A 25,507-nucleotide genomic window follows, 5' to 3' on the forward strand; every position below is an offset into this window, starting at 1 on the left:
CTTAGAATCTCCTACCATGTATTGGGAATATCTCTCTATGAATGACAAGAAAATATATTTACAAAGTATCTATAATGTCTCATTTAAAGTTCAAAATATCGATACATCAAATATGTCGATAAAGATATATTGAGCTATATTGATATATATTTTTTTTATTTTTAAAATCAGTTCAAGGGATCGATTTAAGACTTCTCTATCTCCCGAACCAGTGAATATGTGTCGGCAGATACGGACCGATATATATTGATACTTTAACTTTAGTCTCATGGATAAAAATGTGGCAACAGTTTGTAGGCTGGAGATCGAAACTCCAATTGGAATATGTCATTATTTGATATCTTATCCACTAAACGACATAAATAATAAATCATCTAATTCATCCATTTTCGGCTGTTGTCAAACTGGTCCTTTAATACATAAAGAATTCTAAAGGTTGATATTCTTTCTTGATTGTTGATTAGATAAATATAAAGAATTCGTTTTACCTTTTCTTAGTGTGGTATAGACGAGAGAGTTCGATATCTCCTTCCTTGGGGGTGTGGACAATGGACAATTGGACACGAGAGTAGAAGGGAGAAGATCAAAGAGACAAGGAAGCGAGGTCTTTGGTCCTCGTCCCTCTCAGCTTTTGTAATTTCATGCGCGCCATCCAAGTCCATCCAAATTGGGCCCCACACACCCTCGTGGTCAGAATTATTGCCCACGATTCCTCGACCCACCAAGATATCAAACCCTCTTTACACGCCTGCCTCTCCCTAGCCCCCCTCCCCTTATTTAACACCCCTCACACCTTTCCTCCTACTAAGCTTCTCTCTTCACTTCTCTTGTGATCTTCCGTCTTCGCCTTCAACTACTTGATTTTCAGCCCCTACTACTTCATAGTTCATACTCACCTTCCTATTCTCTCTCTCTCTCTCTCTCTCTCTCTCTAGTATTATATATCTTGTGACTGAGATCCATAATATATACCATACCAAGATGAGGATGGTTGATTTGGGAGGCCAAAGAGGCCCTATATACATCATCGATACACCTACGGCCGTGGACTGCGGCCGGGAGGTCAGATTCCGGCGATCGTTCAGATCACTGGTAGAGTGCATGGTTCCATGTTGTGGGTTCCAACCATCGGACTCCGTCGACAGTGATAGCGACTTGACACATGGCTCGACTGTGACGGGGACCTTCTTCGGCTATCGAAAGGGACGGGTTAGCTTCTGCCTTCAGGATGATTCAAAGAGCTCTCCTCTCCTTTTACTGGAATTTGCCGTGCCTACGGCTTATCTTGCCAGAGAAATGCAGTATGGGTTGCTTCGAATTGCACTGGAGTGCAATCAAACAAGGGCCCGGTCCAACTCTTGTTCTCTGTTCAGTGTCCCGGTCTGGTCCATGTATTGCAATGGTCGGAAGGTCGGGTTCGCGGTCAGGCGTCAGATGACGGAGAGTGATGCCACTACTCTCAAGCTCATGCAGTCTGTGTCTGTTGGTGCCGGGGTGTTGCCGGTGGAGCCCAAGTCTGAGGATGGGGATCTCATGTACCTCAGAGCAAGTTTTGAACGGGTCATTGGATCGGCTGACTCGGAATCGTTTCACATGATTAACCCAGATGGTAGTTCCGGCCAGGAGCTAAGTATATTCTTGCTAAGATCATGACACCTCAACTTCAGACACGAAATCCCAGAGTGTGACGATGATGGCAGAACCCTGTGGGTCCCTCTACCCCAGAAAGAAAGAAATACTTGTATGATATTCCCAATTCTGAAATCCAAAGTCCATGGTTCATTGGTTCTTATTCTTTTTCACAGCTACTACGTAACGTACTACATAAATACCACTTTTGCTATTTTCTCATTCTGTAAATACGATTAGGCGTATGTGGCTGGGCTTGTGCTTAAATTATTTAGGCCTCGTTTGCTTACCTATATCTCGGGCAATTGATTAATTTTTCATGTTCGATTGCTGGAGAATATCAGTGTTTTGGGCAATCGATGCATTAAAATCTCCCAGCAAAGTCTAAGCATCCATGCAACTGAACAGTGACACCGCAATTTGACCGAAAAACTCTTACCTGATAATCATTTATCCAAATAAACACATAACTCGGGTACCGGAAACAAACGAGCCTTAATAAAAGGAAAATGTCCTTTGCATAGACACTCTTGTAATTAGACCCATTTCATTTGGGCGCCCATAGTTGTAAATTGTGAGGTCCAGCCAGGATGAGGATGGGTGAATAGGGATGAAATCCTTTTGTCCCCTGCCTACATAACCGTGTCTTGGGGCTTTTGTAGCTTGTAACAGCCAACAAGCCCCCATTTAATTTGATGCCAAACAAAAGGGTGTTCTGAGGGTACGTTGGGGTCCTTAATCAGATATGGACATGCACACGAGGGCCAGGACTCTTAGACCTAGAGATGTTAGATGTAGGGAGTACTGGGTTATTTGAATTTATTCTGACTCCTTAGGGGCAATTCGGGGATATAATAAATATGATGAGACCCAGACACCGGAAATGTGTCTTTTACATCCCATGTGATGAGTTTTCCCGAAGACTGTGGTAGGGTTTTGGTCCAGGACCGCTGTTGTCTGTCTTTGACTCTTTGAAGCCCTTACTGATTAAAGGCCCAGTCCATTAGTAGTAGACTACAACTCTAGTCCTTGTTTTGGGGCATTGGGCAACGACCACATTCCTCTTCATCAATGGACCACTCCATTTGTACCCTATTACCAACACTTTGGCCAAATAATTCTAATTGCTTTTGGCTAACAAACACGGGCGGGCCTTAATGTTGTCTTGTTTTGAAATTTCTGAGAAGAAGGAATTTAAAAAAAAAAAAAAAAAGTTAAGCTTGATCTTCCATTTCATTTCATTTAGCCATATATATTCAATATTTAAATATCTATACTTTTGTGTTTATATCGGGCATATCATATCGTATTTTTTAATATATGATACATCTATTTATTGGTATTTTCAGGAACCCAAATTAAAAAAAAAAAAAATGAATGATTTAAAATTCCAATACACCTCTGCCGATATATATACTTTGAACCATGCATATATTTAATTTGCAAACAAATGTACCCATGTCATTGCTCAACATTAAGGGTAGTAGGTCATTTGTAGACTCTAGATGTAGCTATAACATGCAAAAATCAAGTAAATAAAGATATGGTCGCCCCCAAAAGGGGAATATCATCAAATTCAAAACTCTAACTCTAATGAAATCAAACACTGTCAATTTGTGAATGATGTTATGGCTTCATGGTCGATGGTAGTGCCTAACAGCTAAATGTGGTTGATATTTTGCAACCAAACAGATCCTAATATCTTTTATTACTGCTCCATATTGAACCATCTGGCTTCAACAGACAACAGTCCTTTATTTATTTTTCCTTTCTGGAACATGCATCGCCACATTGGATGCTTAATTACCATATATAACACTTTTTCTATGCATGAATCATGATATCCAATTTGGTGACAACCCCCCGTACCTTGGCGCATTGTTGGAGCAGAGGATGTGATGGAAGCTACTTCAATTCCACCGCCCAAAGCAAGATGTGGCTGCCAAAATCCCCCAACTAATCTTGGGGGGGGGGGGGGGGGGTCTTGCTTTGCCATGTTTTATCTTAAGAGTCATTCCATGTGTATGATTGATTCAATATTTATCATGGCAATGGGCATGGACAAGGGAAAAACGACAATAACTGGAGACAGTTGGCTTATTCTATCTTTTTCACACACAAAATAAGAATAGCAAAGGAATTGTGATGATTTGAGCACGTCTTCATCCATGATCCATTCATCCAGTGAGCGGCTCTCCCATTGGCCATTGGGTTTGGGTACCTCTATGTGTTTATCACTCGTTGTTGGATTCAAAAGGGTATTGAATTGTAGAGTCAATACCCATAAGCCCACATATGACTTATTATTCAATTGACAGTGTGCTCATTGAATGAATCATCACTCATGATTAAACACCACTATTTTTGTAGATCAACAATACACCTTCTCCCCTAACTTGATTACTTGGCTTGAAATCCGATTTTCACATCGGCGCCCCACAACGCCCCAGAGCGAGGTCCGAGCTCGGTTTAAGCTAGAATTTTGAGTTCGAGTTCAACTTGAAAAAATGTTTTATAAAAATAAAAAAAATATATATATTTAAAAATATATATATATATAATAATTAATTATTATATATAAAAATAAAAATATTATATATATATATATTATTTTTTATAATTTTCTATTTATTATTATTATTATTATTGTTGTTGTTGTTGTTGTTTTTGTTGTTATTATTATTATTATATGTATGTATGTATGTATGTATGTATGTATGTATGTATGTATGTATGTATGTATGTATGTATGTATGTATATATGCATCTTAAATATGTAACTATTTAAGCTTGTCTTGATTAATAAACGAGCCTGTAAATTGTGCTCGAACTCGACTTAAAGATCGGTTGAAACCAAGCTGAGCAGAGCTTTTCATGAACCAAGCTCAAATAATTCATAGAGAGCTCAGTGGAAATGTTCTCAATACACGCTGAAGATGTACATGTTGGGCGCCCCATCTCCGTGGAGAGCTGAGGTGATCTCCTTGGACTTTTTGGGCTTGGGGATCTTTTGGATTTTTTTGGGTTGCCGCAACTTGTTCCTTTTGATCGTCTGGGCTTGTCTTTTTGTTTGGCCCAGCTTTCTTATTTGGGTTGTAAAGGTATTTTGGGCTTGGAGATATTAGTTTTTTTTGGGTTGTGAGCCCAATGTATCTTCAGTAATACCGCTACTCTTTCTTCTGGGGTACATGTAACATGTTGAGTTGCTTGACTGACCAGTTAGATTAAGATCCATTTGAGCTATAATCGGAATCGGAATCAAAATCAAAATCTTTTGAAATTGAAATTAGAATGATCTATTATTATAATCTATTTGGTTTGTAAAAGAATTAAAATTGAAATTAGAATAAGTTAGACTGGAATTTCATTCTCAAGGAAAGGAAATGTGGTTCTAGCAAGAATTGAAATGAAATTCTAATTCCACCAAACTAAATAATTAAAATCAGAATGACCCATTTCAGTTCCAATTCCAGACCCCAATCGGACAGCCTGGGCTTTCCTTGCGCGCCTGACATATATTATCTCACCCATGACCCAAGCCAATAATACATGGAGCAAACTTTGGCTGTGTTGGGAGCTAGCTTCTTGAACATAACACGTTACCCCACTCTCAGTCTCTTCCTTGTCTTTTTGGTCAAATGATTATTGATTGCAGCAAATATTGGTTTGGTTTATACTCCACAGTCCACACACACACACCCCCCCATGGTATGGTATTGGTAGGCACAGCAAGTTCCGACATAGCCTACCTTGGCCAATACCGGAACTATTTAACAACTAAGGAGTCAGTGGGAAGGGAACCCGAGAACGTGTCGTGCGGGGAGAGCCCTATGTAGAGTGTTGACAGCCCAGGCTGCACATTGTTTGAACAGGTACAGATCAGTCAAAAGTTTTCTCGCTAGTCGCTACGGAACATGACCCCACGTGAAGGTGAAGAGATGGCGTGAGCAAATCGGTCTGATCCGTTCATTTCATATCACACTTACTTCACCTCTTTAATATGCTTCCTTATTGTAAATAGTAACGTATTCTTTCATTTAAAGCTTTTTCCTCATATCCTTTGGTGGTAATCCATCCAGCAACGTCAACCCACTCATCCCCATTCAAGTATTGTGGACCAATGATCTTGGGATGCTTGGGCTTCTGGCTGTGGTCCTCTGTCTCTCAGTCTCTCTCTGGGTTCTGGTAAAATGCAAAAAGATCAAACACATAAAATCCGAGAAACCATTATTCAGTTTATTCTAATGGTGTCTTTGTTTGTACTTTGCAAATCGACGGACACATATTCATGGGTTTCACTTTCACCTAACTCTCGAAATTCAAACAAGGTTCCTTTGTCGCGACTTCCATCTTCAAGCAAACAAAACAAAAACTTCACGCACTTTCAGCATTATTTTGCTACACCCAAGGAATAAGCCTCCCCAACTGCTTTTTAAACAAACTACACCCCGAATCAGTACTACTGGATATCAGAACATGCAGCAGCAGATACCCAGAACGTAACGCAGCTGATGACCACCTCGATCTGCCCAAGAAGAAGAAAACATAAAATAAAACGAAAAGGGGAATTTCGTAACAACACCATTACACCATCAGCATCTGGGCTCTTGATCAATCCCGAAAGAGGTTCGTTTTTGTTCTCTTCTTCTTCCCCTTCTTCCGTTTGTAGTTTACTTTCTGTGTTGTCTCCAACCCATGTGATAATTAGACATAAGAGTCGATCTGTCAAAGTGAAACCTCCCAACGTTCTCACCATTTTACTTAAGCAGCTTTTCTTAGCTAGCTAGTGGTCATTAGCGCTGTTATTACATGGAAAAGTAATCGTGTTTAAATTTAACCAACATTTGGAGGAGACATGCCAGTACTGCTCCAAAGAGAATATTTCTTTTGCTTTAAGGTGGGTGCATGGGTTTACGGTTAAATGCTTTTCCTTTCTTAAAGTGGGGATTCATTTTTTGATCAGTAGGTGGATATTGATTTGGGCTTCACATTTTGATAAATGGCATACTCCTTGTGAAATAAACAAGTTGGAAGGAGGGGGTGGAATATCTATTAAGGCCTTGTTTATATTTACCGATTATTTAATACAGGTAAATTAATTAATGGGGTAATTAATTAATTTTTCCATGTTCAAATTCCAATATAATGAATCCCACAAAAGATTATTTTTTCGGAGCGGAGAGTATTTGTTACCTGGGGGACCGATACTCTCTTAGAGGGTATCCAAAGTATTAAAATCTTTGGTCAAGGTCTTTACCAAGCAAGCATCGGTGTGACCTAACACTGTCACCACAATTTATCTAGATAACTCTTGCTTGGGAATCATTTGCCCAGATAAGCGTATTAATCAAGTAACGAGGCCTAATATTCTTTTCATAGCTATGATCATCGTTTTCAAAACTGGATCAGATCGGATGGTCAAACTAGAAAAATCGGGAATCGAACAGGTGATTGATTTCATTTTATCCCAAAACCATTATTTCTCTAAAAATTGTTAATTTGGTCAACAAATCATTAATCTGGACAGTTGAATTGTTCGAACCGTTTAATGGTTTAGTTGGTTTTTTATTTTTTTATCAAAATAGGCCGTTCCTTCGGTTCGAATGATCGGACTGTTCGACCCAGGAACCAAACCCCTGACTTGTTCATTTTCCGGCTATGACAATATATTTATAACATATATGGGTGTTTTTTCCCTTGTAATATGCATTCCCCTCTAAAAAGAAAGGGATGGATGACTTTTTAGGTCAAATTTACCATATGAGCAAGTACTCTTGTATGTGTTTATTTTAATAAACGCAGGGGCATTGGGAGAAACCAAAATTTGAAGTTTCCTCCAATTCCTCATAAGTCCAAGTGTTTTCTGTTTTTTAATGTTTATTTGATAAACATTAAAACCAAATAGTAATTTCATACACAATAAACGTCAATGTCTAAATGGTGTTGATATTGTCACATTTTTCTAATAAACATCTATAGAACCAAACATAGCCCTTGTATCTCCATGATGCAATAGTACCGTTAAAGCTAGAAGTAGTACTCCTCCATTTGTTTTTGCTAAGCACATGATGTACACATATTGTCAACAACTTGAAGTACAAAACATAAGGAGATTCAACCAGGTTATTATTTGATATTATTCTATTCTCTAAAAGCCCATGAAAATTTAAGGCTGCGTTTGACACATCTTTCCATGCAGTCTTTTGGCTGTGTACAAGCCGGGAAGACTGATTTTCGGTCTATTTCTATTTGGCACACGGAAGATCTAGCCGCCAAAAGACGGAACGCCGAAAAGACGTGAAAAGCCCATTTTGGGCTGATTTTAGGAAGCTCCAAATTAAAATTTTCACATTTTTCGCATTTTATTCTCACATAGAAAGGCGCACGTCAGCCAAACATGCTTCGAACTGTTCAGATCTTCATGCAAAAACTCAATGCGTCTTTTGACCGTCAGAACTACCAGAAGATCTTTCCAAAAAATGCATCAAACAAGCCCCAAATCTTGGATTTGAAATTGGGTCTTTAAGAAGTTACTAAACCACCTGTCCCTCCCTTATTTCGTGGATCAGGACACAGCGTCAAACAGACCCTATTCAATGCCGTAGCAGATAATCGTTAATATAATGCATAATCATCTAAGGCCTCGTTTGATTTGCAGGAATAAGGATCTAAAATCGGAATTGAAATGGACTATTCTGATTCTGATTCCGACTGCAAACCAAAGGAACTCTAAAATTATTATATTTTAATTGGATAGTGGACCAAAGGTTGCTTCTTTAAATGGAAAAAAACCCACAGATAATAAAGCAAACCAGATGGTTAATAATTGTATAACTATGCTTAATTTTGATACTCATTCAGTGGTGGACCACTGGACCCGGGGCCCCATCTATGTCCTGTGTGAGATCCCTGAGCCCAGACCCTTGAATGATGGGCCCTGTTTCTGCAGGTAGACCCAAGGGAGTATGTTAGCATCTAGAACAACTCGGTGTAGGACATTTACAGGTGTATGGGCCTGAGCCTTCTACATGATATATAATGCCAACATCAATTATCAATCTAAGCTGTGTAGATAGATGAGTTTATCAATGTTTAATTTTTGACTCAGCAATCATCAAACTAACTTGGCTTTGCTAATATCTAATCACGTTATATATATAAAATTTTAAGCTGTTGGATTTGATTGAAAAGAGTGTGTAAAGTGTGTTTGGTTTGGTGGCAATTAATGAATTAAAACATTGGTGGAGTTCAACATCTTTTCATCAAATTCTTAGTGGTAAGTGTAACTAATGTACCAAATCTTGGACACCATTATTTCTTATTTGATACTTGATCCACTGAAATACTTTATCAAAAGTAAAGCAAAATTGCTAAAAACTCCTTGAAGTGAAGTTCCTGACTTTTTCTGAAATCTCCTTTGAAGTTTGATAATTGCAGTAGCTCCTCTGAATTTTTTTAACATGGTAGCAAGTAAATACCTTCTATTCGACATGAGGCATGAAAATGTCCAAAATATCTAAGCATTTACTCTTGACCAATATGTTTATTTTCCAAATTTTCTCTCCTTATCAATCGCTACCTCCAAGTCCTTCTAGTCTCATTTTCGAAATTGATTTATTTTTTAAACTTGCCCCTAATATCAATCACTCAAAGATAAAATTGTAATTTAAAACTCTTTTTCTATTGTTCATAAAATTTGTATTATTTTTTATGAAGAAAGTAGCCCCAATAGTAACTTTATGAGTATTTTAGACATTTTTCGTGCCTCCTATTAGAGGATTCTATTGAAAAAAGTCTACTTTGAATATAAGTTCAAGGGAAGTTTCAGCAATGAGCATAAATTTTAAGAAAGCTTTCAACAATTTACTCAAGAAAATCCACTGAATAGCTTTCTTCCTTTTTTTTTTTTTGAGGTTTAATTATCAAATGTGTGAAGAGGTAATTAGAACTGTCGTTATGAAAGTAAATGTATTTACTTTTTCTTGGTAACGGCAAACATAATTTGAGTTATCAAATCCTCTTAAACGGTTTAAATTTTAACAGAGTTTTAAGTAAAGATTTTTTCTTCTTATGGAATAATTTCAAGAACCTCAAAATCAAATGAATATCAATGAAACGGCTATTTGTCATTATTGGAAATCCCTGTAAAATGTCTTATCATCATCATCATCATATTAATGGAATACTTATGTCATCCTCAGATTATTTTTACTATTTTTTTTTTCTCTAAATGGGTGTGAATTTCCTTCCTCCAAACCATTTCTTTCTTTGAAAACGACAATCATTAGACATAATTTGGCATTCTTTCAATATATATTTTTGGTGTGGGGCGCAGATCTGAATTCATATTTTTGCTTTAGGATTACGTCACCTTCTTACATTTCTTTCCTAAAATCCTCCTTCTTCTTACAGTCTGTTGTCTGTTGGTCAGAATTTAGAAATTGCTTTTGGTCAATGACGTTTTCTCTTTTGAGCCCAAAAAAAAGCCCAACGATTCCAATTTTTTTCTTTTTCTTTTTCTTTTTAACCCCTTACACGTGATCATTTTGGGAGTAAAAAGTAAGTATTTATTAAATAAATACTTAAAAATAAGTGTTAATTGAAAAGTAACGAATCAAGATAGGCCACAAAGAAATAAATACTTATTTTGAATTTATTTTCCATATTCAAATAAATACTTATTAGTGTGATCTGGCCCAAAATAAATGCTTATTGGCATGAATATTTTTGAGCACGCCCGAATTGAACCTTAGATGTTTCATTTACAGAAGGTATGTATGAATTCAAATCTACCCTCACAGAATGTGCTCCCAAAAACATTCCACAGCATATCTCAACTGTATATTAGGAATATCTCGTGCACGCTGAAATGTACACGTGGGAAGTTTTTGAAGCGCATTCTGTGGGAGGCAGATGTGAAGTCGGTGGTATGTATGTGGGACATTGTTTGAGTAACGAGGATCCACCTTGATTGAGAGATGGAGGACCCACTTGAACCGATATAATGTTCCTGTCGTGTGGTTAAAGATGCACAAGAAAAGAAGGAGAAATTGGACCTTTGCGTTGCCCCTCCTAATTTTTCTGCTTTTGTTTTCATTTCATTATTCATTATATATCCCAAGTTATATCCAGGAATAGGATACCCAGATAAAAATTTGACTCTCTTAACTGTTTCTTTCGCTAATCGATCCAATCTTTCGCCATTAAGAAACCAAAACCTAATGATAAGATGAAATGTTTTTGTGTTAGGCAGAGCTGAAATACCTGCTCTCCCACTGCTTCCTTCGTCATCATAACTGCTCACTTCTGTGAGTTCTGTCCACCTAATAAGATGTGATTTATATTTTTTAAATGATATTTTTCTTAAGGCAGTAACAGTGGCCCCCTCTCTCTCTCTCTCTGTTGCTGAGACAATTAATGCCTGGTTCAACTCGCTCTGGTGGGTCGTCCGTCCTCCAGAAAATCTCTTGTTTGAACACCCGTTGGAAGATCTTTTGCAAATTGCAATGTTCCTGTTCATGATAACTCCATAATCGCTCCATCTTTTCGAGATGGGTCCTGTGATTTTTTATAGATTCCGTTGTTTGGAAGCTTGGTAGTGCCTCTCTGCTGATATCATTTCAGTGGGTTCCCCATTTCTGCTACTGGTAATGCCTTCTTCTTGATCCTTCTTGATTATTTCTTCTTCCCACACAATATACTAAGGTGATGAAGCTCTCTTCCTTCTAAAGATTCTTCGTTTTGGCTTCATCCTGTATGTATTCAGTATTCTCAAGTTGTCTGTCAGAATGTTTAGAATTTGACTTCATGTGAGGTTCCTCTCCTTTAATTTTACCCTTGACATTATTACTCTTATTGTTTTCATCTGTGGATTCCCTTGTGTTTTTCTTTTGATATTTGAAGTTGAATAAATGGTGATTATTATTTTTGCTTGTGTTTTTTAGTGGTAATAAATACCCTATATGTCATCTCCTACTCATTGCTTATATTTGTTCTTTTATTCGAGATTGTCGGGAGATCATATAGTAACACATTGACAATTATATGGTTTTCCCCTTCTGTGGTAGCTGAAAAAAATTACAATTTCCCTTCTTCAGATTCTCAGGAGATATCAGAATAGCAGCCATAGACAATGCTGCATGTTAATTGCCGCTCATCCTCTTCGTGTTCTTGTCCTTCTTCTACCATTTCTTCCCCACACTTGAGTTTGCAGAGGTAAGCATTAGGAGATTAGGCAGGGGTTCTCGATTCTCAAAAAATGGATACGATTACGAGTTGTTGTAGAGAATTAGGAGTTGTTTTCTGGGTTATTTATATTAGTTTAGAAATCATGGAATGCTCTCAGAATACTTGGATATACTTCTAGTGTTGAAAAGTAATTGATTCTCAATCAAGGCTTTTTAATTTGATTAGTAGCCATCCTTTTCAACACTTAATTTGATTGAGTGTATTAAAATGTCTCATTTCTTTGTCTTTGTTGCGTTTGACATTGCAGTTCAATTTGCAGCTGTCCTGATAATTGTTTGCACAATGATATGCTACATACTTCACCACAATTATCCTATAGTTCTGATTCTGTAAGTAATCCTACCCCTTTCTTCACTTGTTTTAGTTTTGTGCCAAAAGATGAATATGATCAGAACATTCTAGGTTTTCTCTTAGTTCATTATTGTTCACTAAATCAAATGATCAAGGCCAGATATTGTGGCCTCCAAACTGGGCCTATGATAGTGTCCTAGATTGAAGAGCTAAGTCCCTTTCTTTTGACCTAAACTTCTGACCAAGGGACATTTGCCTCCAGAACTAGTAACAGCAAAGAATTATTGCCTTTCTTTTCATACATTGAACATTGTAAATTAGGATTGTGTATGCCACTTATCACAACACTAAGGCTTTACAATCTCTTTTATCATCTTTTATAATTGGGAAACCATGAGAGGTATGATATTGAATGGAAATTCACTTCCTTCTAGTCATACGGCTGTAGCATATGTAGAATATTGAGTGACAGAAAAATTATATGATTCCAGTAACTGATTCTGATAATATCAGTAATTGCCTGAAGTGCTGGTGCAAAATAATATTTGTGATCATGGACAACAGAAGGTATAATACATGTTGATCTTTAAGGGAGGCTGAATAGACCAGGGCCTTCTACAATTTTCAGCTCACAATGGTTTGTCCAAGTCATATCTTGCTTCCAAGAATTTGGACTGCACTCATCCTGTAGCCAAATTATGGCATTAAACAGAACGGAATGGAAAAACAGTATTCTTTTAGCCAACCGGCCCAACCCCATATATCTGGGATAAGGCTTGGATGATGATGATGACATGGTCTATTTCAGAGCCCTAAAGAGATAAGGTTTCTTACCTAGTCTTGTATGATTTGTGTTTTTGGAATATTGCATCCTTGCATTGAATGGCAATCCATCCAACATAGAAAAGTGCTCAATTAAAGTGGTGCTTGGTATCATGGTGTTGTGCAGGTGTTGTTGAACCATTTTGCCACCACATAAACACCACAGGAATTTTCACTTTACCAAACCAAAATCCTGTTTGGTTGGGTTGATCAAGTACACATATTTTGTACTATTCTTTTTTCTTGGGTTATGTGAAAGTGCATTTTGAAGGAAACACCATCTGGATATTTCCTGCACAAGGGGGTGTTCCGGTGTTGTGTGGGCGGTTTGTCCTATGTGGTGCACAATGGCGCCTAGTGGTGCTTATGTGTAATAAATAACGATTTAGCATTCTACTTGGTACCCAAAATTTTTTTTTCTCATTTTCCAATTCTTAAAATCAAGTAAAAACACAACATTCATACAACACACCAAGGTTCAAAGTATCGACACGTATCGGCCGATATGTATCGTGCTGGTGGCTTCCCGATACGCCCCTACAGGGGTTGTATCGGGTCAGCCACTGGTTCAGAGGGTAGTCGGGCCTTAAACCGGACCCTCTGAACTGATTTTGAAAAAAAAGTGAAACATAAAAAAAAAGCACCGACACAGGCCGATACACCCTACCAGCGTATCGGCCCGTGTCGATATTTAGAACCTTACAACACACCAATACTAAACACCCTTTCCATTTTGTTAATTTGTATATTGGAATGCATTGATGCTTACTGTAGATGTGGTTAATTTCAGTTCCAAGAAATGGTTTGAAACTGTTGTTAAGAAACTACCTTTAACTCCTAAAAACTGTCACTGCCAATTACATAAAATGTTAGATCTCAGAAAAAAGTTTTATAAACTTTAAATATATTAAAAATAAAAAGTAAAGAACTATTCTTCTAAACCCATGTTGAACACCTCTAGTGTAGATTTCTGTGTTTTGTGCCTTTACAATGTTGTGTCCTTGTCATGGTGTAAGGCCATGGAGTGCGGTCTATGCTCTGAAGGTTTGAGGGGGATGACGATCTAAACCGGGGGGGGGGGGGGGGGGGTAGAGAAGCTGGCCAGACCCCAGACCCCCAGGGGGCTGCCTATATACCCTCCAACAAGGGATCGGGCTGTTGTAGTTAGATGTTGAAATTTCAAAGGTGAGACTGAGCGAGGTTGTCAAAAGACAGTCTCAGATCTTAGATCTTAGATCTAAGAGGGAGGGCCTAATGTGGAAAAGGAAATTTTGACACAAGAAGGAAACTTATGCGGTTTGAATGGGTAGGAATGTGCCATGGATCCTCTCAGGGGTCCCCTATTTATGGATTTCCTTGGAGATTTTTCTTTCTGGAAAGGAGTTGAATTTGTTACATAGTTACCCAATTTGCACCACTTGCATTTTTGTTGGGATCTCACCACGTGCCCAAGCAGTTACCTTAGTGTCTGGGCCTTTGCCCCTTCCTAACGTGTGCATGTGAGGACATGGGTTGCTATGGCCCTTTTAAGTCCATAAAGAAATTGTGACGAGAATTTGAACAAAGGATAATGTGATGAGAGGCTAATTGTGATAGTGCGATGTGATGGGAACCTGCAATACGAAGCTGTGAAACAAAGTTGCAATGTAGAGTTTGTGAAATTGCGATATGAGAATGCAAAGCTGCGATACAAAATTTGTGAAAAGATGGGTTTCACTTGTGCTCAGGCATTGTCTCTTTCATTGTATATCGCAAGAGGTGCGGTGGCTAACTCTACATACTTACACATGGTCTAAAGACTCTAAACTAACTAAATGCATAAAGTTGTCATTTATGGGACAAGCAAAGAGGTCGTGTGGTATATGCTAATTAAAAGGTCCATTTTCCAATGTTGGTCTTAACTACTAGGGTCTCGAGAGGGGTGGATAGTGTGGACTGGAGATCTAACCCTTGACATGTTTTTTGCACAAAGTGGCATCTCTCAGACTCAAATCCACATTCGCGTGCTTGTCAACCTAAGGTTTTACCATTACACCAAGCAATTGCCCCTTGGTTTATGCTATTTGCTAATTATATTCTTTTATTAACAAGATCGAAGCCACTGAACAAGGTGCATTTGCAAAGCTAGAACCATAAAGAGAACCTTTAAAATCATAAAAAGGTAATGGGACTAAGAATATATGCATTGTCACCACCACCGTCATCATCATCTAACCGTCCCAACCATATGGGCTCGGCTACACGAATCCTGTTTCACCATGCCATTCAGTTTGATGAAAAAATTGAATTTGCAGTATTGGAGCAATAATGATTCATGATTAAGAGATGCCCCTAATTGACCATTGCCATTACCTAGGATTAGTCATCCATAGAGGAGGAGAAATTGAAGAGAATCCATAATCTCATTTAATTAGAGCTTATTGTTAAGATGGAGGAGCGCATATGGCATTTGTCGTGTTATCTTTATACAAATAAGGCTGGAAGGAAAGTTCTATAAGATGGTTATAATAAGATCAGAAGTGTTATAAAAAGGGTCATTACATGGATGTACATGGGTAAGTAAGATATTTTGCATATAAAATGCTTATAAAAAGACTTGATGTTTAATTTTAAACATCAATTGGTTTAATAAGGCTTCCATTTGATTTTAGGTATTCATATTCTCAATTGCTGTTGCTCCACTGCTCCTTTCAGATATTGTAAATAAAACAAAATTGTATTATGCTAATGCTACCCATTAAATTTAGGTGATGCAAGTTTTTATATAATGTATCTTTTAAAATCTAATGTAGTATTTGTTCTAGCTCGGATGTTCTATACTTGGCATATCCATGTGTCCATGTATATTGGTTATTCAGTTTCTAGAGAGCATTATAATTACATGGATCCAGTGATCTTCTCTTCATTATTTCTTTGTTTCTTTGTTTCTTTATGTTTATTCTTTGTGGAGGATGCACAGATCCAAAGTTGTAGTTTGCAATCTAAAGGCAGGATGGAAAAGTTTTTATTAGATTGGATAGGTAGCTTCTTTGATAGGGATGATAAATCTTTTAACTAGATGACTTCCTAGAAATATATTCTTTATTGACCTTTGGATGAGGATACTCTTAAATATACCCTTGTGTTTATGGTTTCATTTATTCATAAGGGTTGACAAGTTGATGTTTTATTGAATGTCACTCTGTTTTCAACTTGTTGAACTTTTAACCATGGGGTTGTGAAACAGTCTGCTGCAGAACTGATCAAGGAGATTGCAGCACTTGAGGTGGAAGTTACGCATTTGGAACGACATCTTCTTTCACTATATCGGAAGGCTTTTGAACACCATCTAGCTACCTTGCCTTCCACTATCATAGAAGAGGGCTCTAGACCTGACTTGCCATCTAGGACAGAATCTCCTTCACAGGACAAAAGAAATGAATTCTGTTGCCATAAGGATGCTGATGTGCTCAGCAATGACACAGTGGAGCATAATGGAGTTGCCCCTGAACATGGTTCCGTTGGTTCTGATAATCCCATTCACCCTCCTCCAGATGTAACACCTAGAATGGTATGTAGGCCTTACCCATGAAATTGTATGCAACATATGTAGTTACTCATTCTCAATGTGTTACTTTTATTTTGAGGTTAACAAGAAGTATTAATTTATTCCTAATGAAGTGCTTATGAAATATGAACTAATATTTGTTCTATAATATTTTCTGCAAGAATATTGCTTAACCTCTATTTTAGGCCTTAAAAAGAATTCAACTAGAGAAGCTACTGATTCTCTAGACTTGATGCTGGCCAAGGAGGCAGCTTTTAAATTTCACTTCAATGCTTAGGTTTAGTTTCTAGAGAACATTTTCTAGCAACTAGAGTCAAGTGTTTATGAAACCCATTTTGTCAACTGAGTTTGCAAAATAATTGCCAGCTTAGAGAATGGAAAAATAGATTCTTGAACTGATCCCTGGTGAAAATGTTTAAAGGTAAGCCAAATGACCCCTTAGTAAGAAGCTCAAATTATCGAGTCATATATATAATAATACTCCATGCTTTAATTTATTCCTTTTGTTTGTACTCCAGAAATCTTTCTTTTAAAGGTGTATAGAGAACCTTCTTATAAGAATGTGATCCTTTTTTAGAGAGAGAGAGAGAGAGAGAATTTTCTTTATTATTTAATCTTTTCTAGGTTTACTCCCCCCCACCCCCCATTTTTTCATTACTGAAGCAAAAGAAAACCTTACATGCCAGGTTTATGGTGCATCTTTTTACAGGATGGCAAGAATGATGATTCAGGGTTCCGCAGCCTTGCAGATTACCTTGGTGCTTCTTTGATAGATGACATCCCTGAAACCCCAGATAGACTTTCTGAAGAAATTGTAAGATGCATATCTGCTATTTATTGCAAACTAGCCAATCCCCCTCTACCCCAGATAGGCTTGTCAGCATCTCCAACTTCCTCTTTGTCCTCTTCTAGTACCTTTTCACCTCATGATCACTGGAGTTCCGGATACAGCGAAGAAACTCCAGAGAATCCTTCTCAGCTTAAAGTGGAGAAGGATAAGAATGAGCCATATGATGCAATGCTAGAAGTTTTGAAGATATGTGTAGATGATGAAAGGTTTAACTATGCTGCTGCCATGCTTCAAAGGTTTAGGTAGTCTACTCTCAACTTGCGCTGAAATTCTTGTGCATGTTTCATTTCACTGCATTATCTGGAGGATCTGTTTATCATGATTTGTACTTTTATATTCTTAACCCTTCTATCAATATAGTTTTCTGTTCTTTCAAGTAAAAACAAACTGATTCAGGAAAACTGAAATGGCTAAAGCTTTCTAGACAGTACAAATCTTCTTACTACCATTTCAATCTTCAACAAACCGAAAATCCCTTCCATGACCACAAAAAACAGAAAGAAAAGAATAATGGTCCTTCAACATAAACCAAACAATAAGTCTATCCAAAGCAGTTCTTTTTCTTTCTAGTACATGTCCAGCTTAGAGATTTTGTTGGTTGTGTTTATATTTGATTTTAACCCTCCTAGACCTTCCATTTATCCATTTAACATTCTCATCTTAGCTTGGCTCATTTTCTTAACAACTTTCACAATGAAAAAGTTTGCCAGACCTAAAGTTTCTAAAACTGTACTAAACCTAAAGCTTTATAGGTCACTGGTTCAACATCTTGAGAAGGTTGACCCGAGGAATATGAAGCGTGAAGAGAAGCTTTCTTTCTGGATCAACATCCACAATGCCTTGGTGATGCACGTATGTCTTTCAAAGCTGAACTTGAAATTTGTTTTGGTAATTTATGTTCCCAAAGTTGCTGATTATTTTATGTCAGTTTGAATATTCTGAATATCAGAGTATTCCAGGTCATATCACACTATGCCTACCAGGTATTTTTACAATTCACAGAATCCCATTTGGGAGTTTTTCTAGGTTTAGATCAACTGTATGAGAATATTGAAGCCATCAAATGCCCCACATTCTTTTGGACAGTGAGACAACTGTTAAATGATCGATACTGACTTCACAATATATGATTCCAAGCATCTGACTTTTAAGTCGGAAATCCCTACATTAAATTAGGTTATCTTTTTTTTTGGGGGGGTGGGGGAAGGCAGGGGATGGGACTGGAAAAGGATACTAAAATCCTTTAAGTGATACTAAAACTAGTGGATTTGGTGATGGCTTGCCACACCCACAAAAAAAGATACAAAAATCCTATAAAACAACAGGAAAGGTGGCAAAGAATCCATATTCTAGAATTTGTGCAGCTCAATTTTCAGAGGAAACACCAGAATGCAAAATTAGCAGATTTTGGAATCCTTCATATTTTCCACCCCAATCCAAACAGTCTTGTAAAGTCACATCCCCTGAATGCATGACAGAAGTTCTTTCTATTGAGACTGCTGTTTAGTCTATAATAGTGGGAAGAAAAATTTATGATGTTAATCGGGTTTGGCTATTCAACATGTTCAATCTGTAAGGCAGTATCTCAGCAGTTATTCTTTTGCAGGCATACTTGGCATATGGAATACATCATAATTGCATCAGAAGTACATCCATGGTACTAAAGGTAATACTCTGAATGCTAATTTTCAGGTTATAATTATTCATTTGACATTCACTTCAGATTTTTCAATTCTCATTGCCAGGCATCATATAATGTCGGGGGACATTCAGTAAATGCTTATATGATACAAAGCTCCATCTTAGGATGCCAGTTGCGCCATTCATCACCGGTATGTTCAATTAGTTCATATATTTAGCACCACAGAATCAGATGCAATTCTGGAATTAATATCTGTGAACCAATTAGCTAATGGAAGGGAAAAACAGAGAAACAGGAGTTGTAGACAAAATGAGCTTGATTACATGTTGGTTTCAAGTAAATATAAGAGCAAATTTCAAGTTAATTGAAGACTTACACTAAAAAAATACAAGATCGTTCTATAAAGAGACATGATGTGCATGGGTTGTGTATTCCCTCCATTTTCAATAAAAGATAGTTCATGTTACTGATCATAAACAAATATAAGTTCAATATCTGAATCTAGTTTTGTTTTACATGATGCCTTGCAAATTGTGCAGTGGCTACAGACATTGTTCTCACCAGGAACAAAGTTGAAAACAGGGACTCGCAAGCATATCTATGCCCTTGATTACCCTGAGCCACTTGTTCATTTTGCACTTTGTTCAGGGGCCTACTCTGATCCTGCGGTACCTCTCTCTCTCTCTCTCTCCACTTTAAATTAACTGCTAGTGACTTGCCTGTTGATTCATTATTTGTTAGGTCCGAGTCTACACAGCAAAGAATGTGTTTCAAGAGCTCAGAGTAGCCAAAGAAGAGTTTGTCCAAGTTAGTGTCCACATCCAGAAGGGAATGAAGATTATCCTTCCAAAAATTCTTTACTATTTTGCTAAAGATGCTTCCCTAAATTTATCTGGACTTTTGGAGATGATACATGAATGCGTATCAGAAACCCAAAAGAAATCTATTGTAAGATGCATTAAAGGAAGGCTTGACAAACACATTGCATGGGCACCACAAGATTCTGCCTTCCGGTACATGATCCACAGGGACTTGGCCAAAGAAAGAGTATTCATGTAATCAGCCTTTGCTCTGTAATCAGTCGTAAATTTAAACTCGTATGTTGTAAGAGTTGTTACTGCCTTCATGTAAAGTCATTGTTAATGATAATACCACACCTTGGGAAATGATTGATGGTGGGAGGACTCCAATCAAACATGGTGCTGTGCTGTTAATATGTACTAACAATTATGAAAATAAACTTTTCTTGAATTGGAGTCTGGATTTTCTGCACTCGCTTTGGTGCAGGCTGAGGCTGAAACATGTTAGCCACGCACGGCACCTACTTTCACATGTGCAAATTGGAGTCCTTTCTTATGCAAATTAGCAATACGCATCAACCAATTTTTGTCAAGGATTTAGTCTATTTTATTATCTCCTGATAACTGATAACCCACATTAATTGTAATGGGGAAATTTTCTTTCATTGGGTCCATTCTCTCTCTCTCTCTCTCTCTCCAGTGATCTAAACATTGAACATGTACCCACCCTATTTAGGTGGTGATGTGAGTACCGTTGCTAAAAGATTCTTCATCCACCGGATCTCTTGTTGACTTTTCCCATGTTGACACCCTGTCTTGTGCTGTTGATGCCTGCACTCAAAGACATGCATTGCCTAAAATCATAAACTTGGGGCTCAAAGGAACAAAACAAAGCTCAATACCATAAAATCAAAAATGCTGGTAGGCCCATTTGGATGTACTTGCCTCTTTATTCCAGTCTGTCCGCAATGTGACTATGGATATGATTATGAGTTGAGCCACGAACCCGAGTAACATTCCACCCCAGATGCCCTGTTCATTTTCGTTTCCAATTGGTCATACCTTAAGTTATTGACATATATAGATCAAAATATCTCTGTTCTCTTCTCTAAGGAGTAAGGAAGCCCCATTATATTGATTATACCTCCTTACTCTTATGGAAATGAGAGAGAGATAGAGAGAGAGAGAGAGAGAGAGAGAGAGAGAGAGAGAGAGAGACCTTGATACCAAGATTGAATTTGTAACCCATGATAATAGCTGAAGTGAGCCCAACTAGGAAGTAGCATCCAATATTGATGTAGGACACAATGGCTTGCCAACCAGCTCCTATTGCGACTCCTGATTATAAAAATCAAACGACAATTTTGAAAGATATGGGACTCTGGGTTGTGCCTAATTTTGCTTTATTGTATTCAACTGAGCAAATGCTGATTACAATTTACAACTCGGGCTCAGCAAGTAGGCCTAGGCCAACCCCAAAACGGGACCAACCTATATCTATACATGTAATTTTAAATGAAAGTGATGAAAAGAGAAGTTGAAATTGCTGACCTGATAGAACTGGTTGTACACTCTCGAGGACGATGGTGAGTCCTAAGAACCAAGAGATCCTTGATACTTCCTTCCTCACCTGCTCATCATTTGTAAAAAGTACGGGGAAACTAGTGCGAGTTATCAGAATTACAAGCATGAAAGCAATGCCCACCACGAGTGATGTTAACACCGTCACTATCACCGAAAACTTGGCAGCTTTTGGGTTTCCTGCTCCAAGTTCATTTGACACCCTAACGCTGTGAAATTACAAAAGATAAAACAATGGGGGTCATTAACATTTTCAGTTTGCCAATGTTCCATGGATGACCTAGCTGCCTACAGCGTGTAGTTAAGCGGAAATGCTATTCCAGCAAGAATGGAAATAGAATTCCGATTCTGCCCAATCAAACAATTGAAATCAGAATAACCCATTTGAATTCCGATTCTGGATCCTACTCCCACAAACAAAACGGGCCCTGGGGTCAAGCAGGTTGTTGCAATACTTGAAAAAGATGGGTTCTCACCTTACTGCAGCCATAAATCCAATTGGGACTTGCACAATCCATCCATCCAAATTCAAGCTATACAAATTAACACAATTTGGTTAAGTGAAAAAGCAAGTTAGTAATTAATATTCAAAGTTTGATGTTAACAAATTAAATTTGTTTTATCATGGGAAGGGGGTAGGAGTAGGAAGAACATTTGGGGTGGCCCGAGAATAACTGAAGCAAACAACCATTGGTTGTAAAAGCTTATTAATTATACTTACCATATGGCCATGGCATCCACATACACTTCTGCATTAGTCTTCAGATGCCCCACTAGCAAAATCAAAATCATTACAAACCAGTATTCCAAACTGCAAAGTAAACAGAGCAAACTCATCAACTTATTGGAAGGCCCACAGTCCACAGAAAATGAATATCTCTATCTCCAGTTCCACCCAAGATTTAATGAATCTGAGGGACCTACCATAGCATGATGGCTGAAGCCATGGAGAGCTTCACAAACCCATATAAATCCTTAAAAGCCAACCATGAAAAGCCAGTCCAAGCTCCAGGGCATTTCCCGGCTAGGATGTAAACCAACTGCATCAACACTAGCAACCACCATGCTAAATTCAGTGTAATGGCAGCACCCACAAGTCCCCACCCCAGCTTCACGATACACAACCAGCTCCATATTACATGGATTGCTAGGCAAATACCCGACATCCATGTCATTGCCATGACCTTACTCTGTGCTTGCAGAAACTTTTGCATTGGAAAGTTCCATGCATATGCAAAGTACTGTGGAATAATCCATATAGAGAACTCCCCAGCAACTTGGGAAATCTCAGCAGTTTGGCCTAGGAGCCGTAGGATCGGGGCCGCGAAAATGAAGACCGGGCACGTAACCACCGCGGTCACACTCAGGATTATCCATGATCTTTGCAAGTATATGCCCATCATGTGTAGCTGCCCTGCTCCAAATGCTTGTCCACATAAGGTTTCCAAAGCACTTCCCATGCCCATCTGTGAAACAAATTAAAGGGATGTCATCTAGTCATGTTTAGAAACCGATCCAATACATACATACATACATCTATGTTATTCAAACAGAATTTTCTTTTAAACAAGTATAGCATCTATCTATACAGAGGGTCTAGTCAGTCTAGACTTCTGATTAGTTACCAAGAAGCCATAGCCAATCCCGGAGATGACCAAGTTCCCGATAGCCACTGCAGCAAGTTTAACTGCTCCGAGATGTCCCGAAAAGGTCTGTGTGATTGCAAACAGAGAGAATTGGAATACAGCGATCAAAATTGAAGGTCCAGCAAGGAGCCACAACTTCTTCCACTCTTGCCATATCTTGATTGATATTGTCTTTGATCTAGACTTGTAATCGGACCCTACTAATGGCGTAGGATCCATGGCCCTCTTAGAAGAAACTTTTCTCCAGAGTAAACAAAAGATGTAAAAGGTGAAGTGGGATTGTCTCAAATTCAGTAGAAAAGGGCATAGGAGGGATTGTTGTGGATTTGGGGACTTTGGGAGAGTTCTAAGAGAACTGGATCTGTCTCAAGACTTAAATAGACGATTCGTCTCATAGACATCTATTTCCATCTTACTAGTCAAATGGAAGAATTTGTCCCGTTTGCAGCTGTCCAGTTTTCCGTTAGCACCAACAAATCAAAAATTCACCTATCTATCTACCAGTCTGAATTTGTGAATTTCTTCTTCTCACATTGTGTTACATGGATAGCTGTTAATGTTACATATTTCAAGTGTACACAATTCAAGGAGAAAGAACTGCAGGTCTGCAGCTGTGCCGCGGTGTTAGTGTTACATATTTCCAAGTATACACAATTCAAGGTTACATATTTCCCAAGTATACACAATTCAAGGAAAAAGAATTCAGCTTTGCTCAGTGTGGGGCAGCCTATGGAGTGAGTCCGGATTTGCTTTTTGTAGTCATACATTGTAAATATTTCCTGTACTTGTATATTGTATATTATATTGTCATTCATGGAGAGATATTCTAAATACATGGGCTGTAATATACTGTGAGGTTGGTGTGAATCGCATTCAAATTCCTTTGGAGTATGTATAGACTGGTGGTTTAAAATTTTATGGTGGGTAGTGGAATGGGGAGTGTTTTGACCAAATGCATTGAGGGGACCGGGACACACAAATGAGGTCAATCAGGGTTGTTGGTGAGTGGTGACTCCAGAGATGATTAACAGCATAGAGTCAAATTAAAATGGACCAGCAGAGAGCCCTTCAACAACTTTTCACTACAATCAAACCTATCAAAGACAAAATTCACTATGCCCACCTAGAAAAGGAAGCCGTCTAGTAGTGTACCCTTATGGGTAGTAATTTCTTTAGAAATAATACATCGGGTCATTTACTAGAACACCCCCTGGAATTTCATGAATTCATTTAAACTTATCCGTAGTTTTTATTTTACTAAAGGGAAAATTTTCGATAGGTATCCTATACTTTAGGCCGAGTGTCAATTTAGTACCCGAACTTTAAAACGCGACAATCTAGTACCCGAGCTTCAATTTTGCAACAATTTAATACCCGACGTTAACCAGCTGTTAAATAGCATGTAAAAAGACAAAAATGCCCTTTAAGTGTAAACTTCCAACTTTACTCCTTTGTATAAACTCCCAACCTTCTACAATTACGAGCCATCCTTCTATTAATGATTTTTCTGTGCAGATTCGGAATCCGACACAAAATGAAGCTCTTTCTACTCTTCTTTCTTTTTCTGCTGCTTCAAAACTCTTCAGGCTTTGAAGTTTGTTGCCGATGGAGGCGTCAAGGAGGTTGAAGAGCTTGCGGAAATCGGTGACGAATCTGCAGAGGACGCAGCTGCACTTGCACTTACAGATGAGAGCCAAGGCACGTTCGAGATTCTTGGAGACTTCGACAGCGATATGACAGACAGGGCGTTCGTAGAGGGAAGGTTTGAAGTTGGCGAGTTAGACGGCGGAGCGGGGCATTAGGTAGAGACGATCAATTTGCTTACCTACTTCAGAGTAGTCGAGCTTGAAGAGCATATCAAGTTCACTTTTCTTGGCTCTGCACCTTCTCTTAATCAACGAATGAAACCACACCGTGTTGGAATGAGTTCATCCTTACTGGGAAAAGGTACAAATACAGTGCAGATGAACCCTCAACGATCTTAGATGCAACCGAGATATTCTACCAACACATTATTGAACCTATACAGCCACAACCACAACAGTATCAATCCAAGATTTGAGAATATGGGTTCATCCAATAAGCATAACTAAGCCCCAAATTTCAATTACACCAATAACAACCATGCTGGATTTCCCATGACGGATGCCCTAGAGTTGTAGGTTGGATTGGGTCAGATGATTCGTTTCAGTGGTAGCTACAACTCGATGGATAAGGCGTGTAAGGGCAAGGAAACTCTAACAACAACGAGGAAATATTCTCCATTTTTGGAGTTGATGAGCTCATTCCTTCCTGGTTTTGCTCCCCAATCAGTGGCATCTTCCGGTAGCAGGTATCAAGGTGCAAACCATTTTCCGACCACGTTCCCCGGTGTGATTCAACAACCACTACCACCACCAACTTGGCTACCACCATTCGCCAATAATGTGGTTCAACAACAACCTCCATTGC

The 25,507-nt window shown here is 38.3% G+C and overlaps 3 protein-coding genes across 9 annotated transcripts; 2 read left to right on the plus strand and 1 right to left on the minus strand.

Annotated features, from left to right (window-relative positions):
* The first annotated feature begins 790 nt into the window (after positions 1 to 790).
* Positions 791 to 1,804, plus strand: LOC104606897 (protein MIZU-KUSSEI 1). Its single transcript, XM_010272313.3, has one exon. The coding sequence runs from the start codon at positions 982 to 984 to the stop codon at positions 1,651 to 1,653; it is 672 nt and encodes a 223-aa protein (XP_010270615.1). The 5' UTR covers positions 791 to 981; the 3' UTR covers positions 1,654 to 1,804.
* A 9,061-nt stretch (positions 1,805 to 10,865) lies between these two features.
* On the plus strand, positions 10,866 to 20,288 carry LOC104606899 (Serine/Threonine-kinase, putative (Protein of unknown function, DUF547)). Of its 7 annotated transcripts, none has more exons than XM_010272315.3 (10): positions 10,866 to 11,276; positions 11,727 to 11,844; positions 12,125 to 12,206; positions 16,217 to 16,540; positions 17,247 to 17,629; positions 18,140 to 18,239; positions 18,994 to 19,053; positions 19,133 to 19,219; positions 19,569 to 19,697; positions 19,771 to 20,288. In XM_010272315.3, the coding sequence occupies exons 2-10, from the start codon at positions 11,762 to 11,764 to the stop codon at positions 20,086 to 20,088; spliced, it is 1,566 nt and encodes a 521-aa protein (XP_010270617.1). In that variant the 5' UTR covers positions 10,866 to 11,276; positions 11,727 to 11,761; the 3' UTR covers positions 20,089 to 20,288. The 7 variants fall into 7 exon arrangements, with proteins under 7 accessions (XP_010270617.1, XP_010270620.1, XP_088746378.1 ...); XM_010272318.3 differs by having other exon boundaries at positions 12,137 to 12,206; XM_019199355.2 differs by having other exon boundaries at positions 11,194 to 11,334.
* A 124-nt stretch (positions 20,289 to 20,412) lies between these two features.
* On the minus strand, positions 20,413 to 23,563 carry LOC104606898 (protein DETOXIFICATION 33-like). The gene is made up of 8 exons (XM_010272314.2): positions 23,036 to 23,563; positions 22,335 to 22,876; positions 22,132 to 22,221; positions 21,887 to 21,943; positions 21,381 to 21,619; positions 21,049 to 21,167; positions 20,775 to 20,861; positions 20,413 to 20,660 (listed from the first exon to the last, which is right to left on the minus strand). The coding sequence occupies exons 1-8, from the start codon at positions 23,273 to 23,275 to the stop codon at positions 20,562 to 20,564; spliced, it is 1,473 nt and encodes a 490-aa protein (XP_010270616.1). The 5' UTR covers positions 23,276 to 23,563; the 3' UTR covers positions 20,413 to 20,561.
* Positions 23,564 to 25,507: the final 1,944 nt, after the last annotated feature.

This window comes from Nelumbo nucifera, chromosome 6, assembly GCF_055504915.1.
Source record: "Nelumbo nucifera cultivar China Antique chromosome 6, China Antique-T2T, whole genome shotgun sequence".
Taxonomy (NCBI): Eukaryota; Viridiplantae; Streptophyta; class Magnoliopsida; order Proteales; family Nelumbonaceae; genus Nelumbo; species Nelumbo nucifera.

Coding starts and splice junctions, on each gene's coding strand:
- LOC104606897 (XM_010272313.3), top strand. CDS start 982: ATGAGGATGGTTGATTTGGGAGGCCAAAGAGGCCCTATATACATCATC.
- LOC104606899 (XM_010272315.3), top strand. CDS start 11,762: ATGCTGCATGTTAATTGCCGCTCATCCTCTTCGTGTTCTTGTCCTTCT. Junction 12,207..16,216: donor TATCCTATAGTTCTGATTCT/GTAAGTAATCCT, acceptor GTTGTGAAACAG/TCTGCTGCAGAACTGATCAA. Junction 16,541..17,246: donor CAGATGTAACACCTAGAATG/GTATGTAGGCCT, acceptor ATCTTTTTACAG/GATGGCAAGAATGATGATTC.
- LOC104606898 (XM_010272314.2), bottom strand. CDS start 23,275: ATGGATCCTACGCCATTAGTAGGGTCCGATTACAAGTCTAGATCAAAG. Junction 21,944..22,131: donor GTGGATGCCATGGCCATATG/GTAAGTATAATT, acceptor TAATTTGTATAG/CTTGAATTTGGATGGATGGA. Junction 21,620..21,886: donor GGATTTATGGCTGCAGTAAG/GTGAGAACCCAT, acceptor GTAATTTCACAG/CGTTAGGGTGTCAAATGAAC.